Source organism: Setaria viridis, chromosome 1 (genome assembly GCF_005286985.2).
Source record: "Setaria viridis chromosome 1, Setaria_viridis_v4.0, whole genome shotgun sequence".
NCBI classification, from domain to species: Eukaryota; Viridiplantae; Streptophyta; class Magnoliopsida; order Poales; family Poaceae; genus Setaria; species Setaria viridis.
Window position 1 is genome coordinate 4,272,505 of NC_048263.2, and position 3,248 is coordinate 4,275,752.

The 3,248-nt window shown below is 53.4% G+C and overlaps 1 protein-coding gene across 1 annotated transcript; it reads left to right on the forward strand.

Annotated features, from left to right (window-relative positions):
* Window positions 1–1,734: 1,734 nt before the first annotated feature.
* LOC117843656 (uncharacterized) lies at window positions 1,735–2,992 on the forward strand. The gene is made up of 2 exons (XM_034724314.2): window positions 1,735–2,286; window positions 2,394–2,992. The coding sequence occupies exons 1-2, from the start codon at window positions 2,103–2,105 to the stop codon at window positions 2,660–2,662; spliced, it is 453 nt and encodes a 150-aa protein (XP_034580205.1). The 5' UTR covers window positions 1,735–2,102; the 3' UTR covers window positions 2,663–2,992.
* The last annotated feature ends 256 nt before the right edge of the window (window positions 2,993–3,248 follow it).

Below are 3,248 nucleotides of genomic sequence, written 5' to 3' on the forward strand. Positions count from 1 at the left end.
CGCGCGCGGCGCGCCAACCCATGGGCTGCGGAGACGCGACAACTCCAGGCGACGACATCGGGAAAGCCAACCACGTTCCGAAATGGCAAGAACCAGGGCATGACAAAGGCCCGGCGTGACGGCGTGGGCCGGCCGGGCGGGCGTCTGCCACCGTCACGGGGAGGAAGGAACGGAAGCACGCCGGTGAAAGAACAGGTGGGGTGGCGTCGCTGAGACACCGACCGCATGGACGCCACCTGGTACCACTGCCCACATCACTGCATGCGCAATGCTGCTCCAAATTTGCGCACGTACTAACTACTGCGTGGAGAAATTTCTGCTGCTCCTGCTGAAGGATTTTTCAACGAAAAACCTTCGCGGCACCCCCGTGGAAACTACTCTAATGCTCTAAAAATTCATGAGAAGATTCAGCGCCACTACGCTAGCAAGCAAAGAGGTCCAGTCCGTGTGGACATATCCTATCGGTACTCATCAGTACTTTCCTGAAATCCTGCTCCGTTCATTTGTTTAACGCAAAATCATCGACCGTTCAACCGCAGCCAAGAAGACCTCTGATCCTCACCAGGAACAAGTCTTCTTATTTCATGGTTTGGGCGGTTTGCAGCATCGTGACTTCGCGGAATCGTGGCGCCAGGCCTCGAGCCAGGACTGCTAAAGTCAAAAGACACCATCGATGGAATCTGCTTGACTCATGCACAGCGAGCACCACGATATAAAAATAATCCATTATTTTCTAAAAAAATAATGCTAAAGAACTTCGATGCGCAATAAACCTTTATTTGAGCAGAATTTTTTGTCGCAACATGTAAGGCACGATATTCTTTATGCGATAGAAATCCCAATTTCTATTTGCTCGACGGATAGATTTGTTCCATTTGCATTTAACGGTATTAGTCTTCTCCTGTTCGTATATCCTTATTGATATTTTTTACTTTGGTCATCCATTATTTTTTTTATGACGCCACACATTTCTACCCTAGTTGACAATGATTTCAACGCCTTTGTGATGAAGAGGAGGACTTTGCCCCCTCCCCTCCACACACACGGAGAACAAAAAGAAAAACTATGCATAACTCGCCGAAGACAATGAATACAAGTTGAACAATAGTCACTTTAAGGAATAAGAAATATGTTCGCATTATGTTACAGAGCTGTAACGGCTGCAAATAGGATTTCACCTTTTTCATGTCCAGAAATAGAAATATCGTTGAACGCGAGAAATATAATGGCTTGCCTAAAAAAAAGTGCATATTTACCGTCAAACTGATAAGCTAACAAAGTATTTGCAGACCAAATAGATAATTTCCCAACAACAGTTTGTCAAACAAAAAATCTATAGTAGACCTTTACAATCGCAGTAGGATTTTTCCTTTTTCCCGTTGCCAGAAATAGAAATACTATTGAACACGTGAAAAAACGGTTTGAAAACAATTACTACACACTATCTGCACATTTTATCAGATAATTAAGAGCCGCCAAGTCTAGCACGAGGGATCACAAAGCCACGTTTATACACCAAGGGAGCAACATAAATAGGTGGGAAAAAATGAGTTCAAATAATCACCCGTATCCCGTGCCTTATAAAATCTCGAGTTCTCAAGCCGTGCTACGCAGTACGCACCCCGTGAAAATCCATAAAAATTCAAACCGTCCGCGTGCCCCTCCCGTGTGGACGACGGACGAGGCAGTTCGCAACTCTCCAGCTCTCCACGGACTCTACCGAAGACGACGACGGACGAGAATGATTGGGTGAGCCGTCGGCGTCATCAGCTCGGAAAGGGAGGTTTAGATTAGCCGTAATTACCTTGGAGTCTGGAGTCCTTGGCGAGCTGGGCCCCTCCCATTCTCCGTGCGCGGCCGCGCCTTTATTACCCTCTCCCCGCTGGCGGCAGGGGTTCTCCCCGCACCACCACCACCACACCACGCCGCCCCGTCCCGTCCCGAGAAAGCAAGCGGACCAGCGCCGCGGCGGCCGAGTCAGCCGTCTTCCTCAAGGAGGAGGAAAGCGCCCCAACCCCAAGCCCAGAGCACGCCGCCCGCCCGCCCGCACACCTAACGAGAGAAGAGAAGAACCCCCTCCCCACCTACCCGAGGAGGACGCCATGTCTTCGTCGTTGTCGTCGTCGTCGATGGGGGGCTCCCTCGCGCTCGCGGCCGCCACGGCCGTCGCGTTCTCCGGCTCCCTCGTCATCTTCTCGCTCTGCCGCGCCCACCACGCCCACGCCGCCGCCGAGCCGGAGGGCTCCACGGACCACGCCCTGCTGCGACCCTGCCTCTCCTCCTCAGGTACGAGACGCGACCCCGATCGATGGGCTGGCAGCTACCGCTCGTTCCTCCAGCGGATTGGGGCGGGATTTCTGATGCTCTGTTTTTTTCCCTTCGGTTGTTTGCAGAGAAGCGCAGGCGAGGGGGCAAGGCGAAGCGCAGCAGCAAGGCGGAGAAGCGGGTGCGGTTCGCGGCGGACGTCGTCGACAATGAGGGCGCCCCGCGCCCGACCCGTCACCCCGGGGCCGCCGCTTCGTCGTCGGCGGCCACCTCCACCTGCAGGGGCGCGGCCGCGGCGGCGGAGCCGGACGAGCGGATGATGCCGGCCAACCGGGAGGCGCTCTACCGCGGCATGCTCCGCGACCGCTCCTCCCATCGGGTCACCTGCTCCTACTGACCGCCGCCGGTCGGCCCACCGCGGCGGCGTTGAAGAGTGTTTGGTAGGCAAGCTGTTGACTCCCCGTTTCATCCTTCCTTGCAGTTGCGGATGGATGCCTGTTAATAATAGATTTCTTAGTTTTTTTTCTTTTTTTTTCTCTATCACCTTGCTTTGTAGAGTCCTTAAGGCTTAAATTAATCTTCTGTAACTTTGCGTTCGAGCGAGGAAGCTCTGCTCTGCTCTGTAAATATACTGCTTCGATTTCTTCAGAAGAAGAGGAGAAAAAAGAAATCGAAGTCAGCATCTCTTCAAAGTTCTAACACGAGACTCTTGCACGGATTCGTTTCATCGTTTGTCGACGCAAACGAAACCGCAGTAAAAATTCATCGCAAAAGGGAAAAAGGTTAAAAGCGACACGGTGAATTCGTGTCCGGGGGGGAAAAGGGTGCCGTGTGTACGGGGCTCACGACTTCCCGGCCGCGGACCGCGCGATCGTAATCGTACGGGGCACGCGTGCGGTTTGCTTTCCGGGTCGAGCTGGATACGGATGGGCGGCCGACGACGACGACGACGACGACCGGAAGCCACCTTCGCCTCGGTCGTC

Excerpts from the sequence above, each read along its gene's own strand:
- LOC117843656 (XM_034724314.2), top strand. The coding sequence starts at position 2,103 with ATGTCTTCGTCGTTGTCGTCGTCGTCGATGGGGGGCTCCCTCGCGCTC. Across the intron at positions 2,287-2,393 it reads ACCCTGCCTCTCCTCCTCAG|AGAAGCGCAGGCGAGGGGGC; the intron begins GTACGAGACGCG and ends GGTTGTTTGCAG.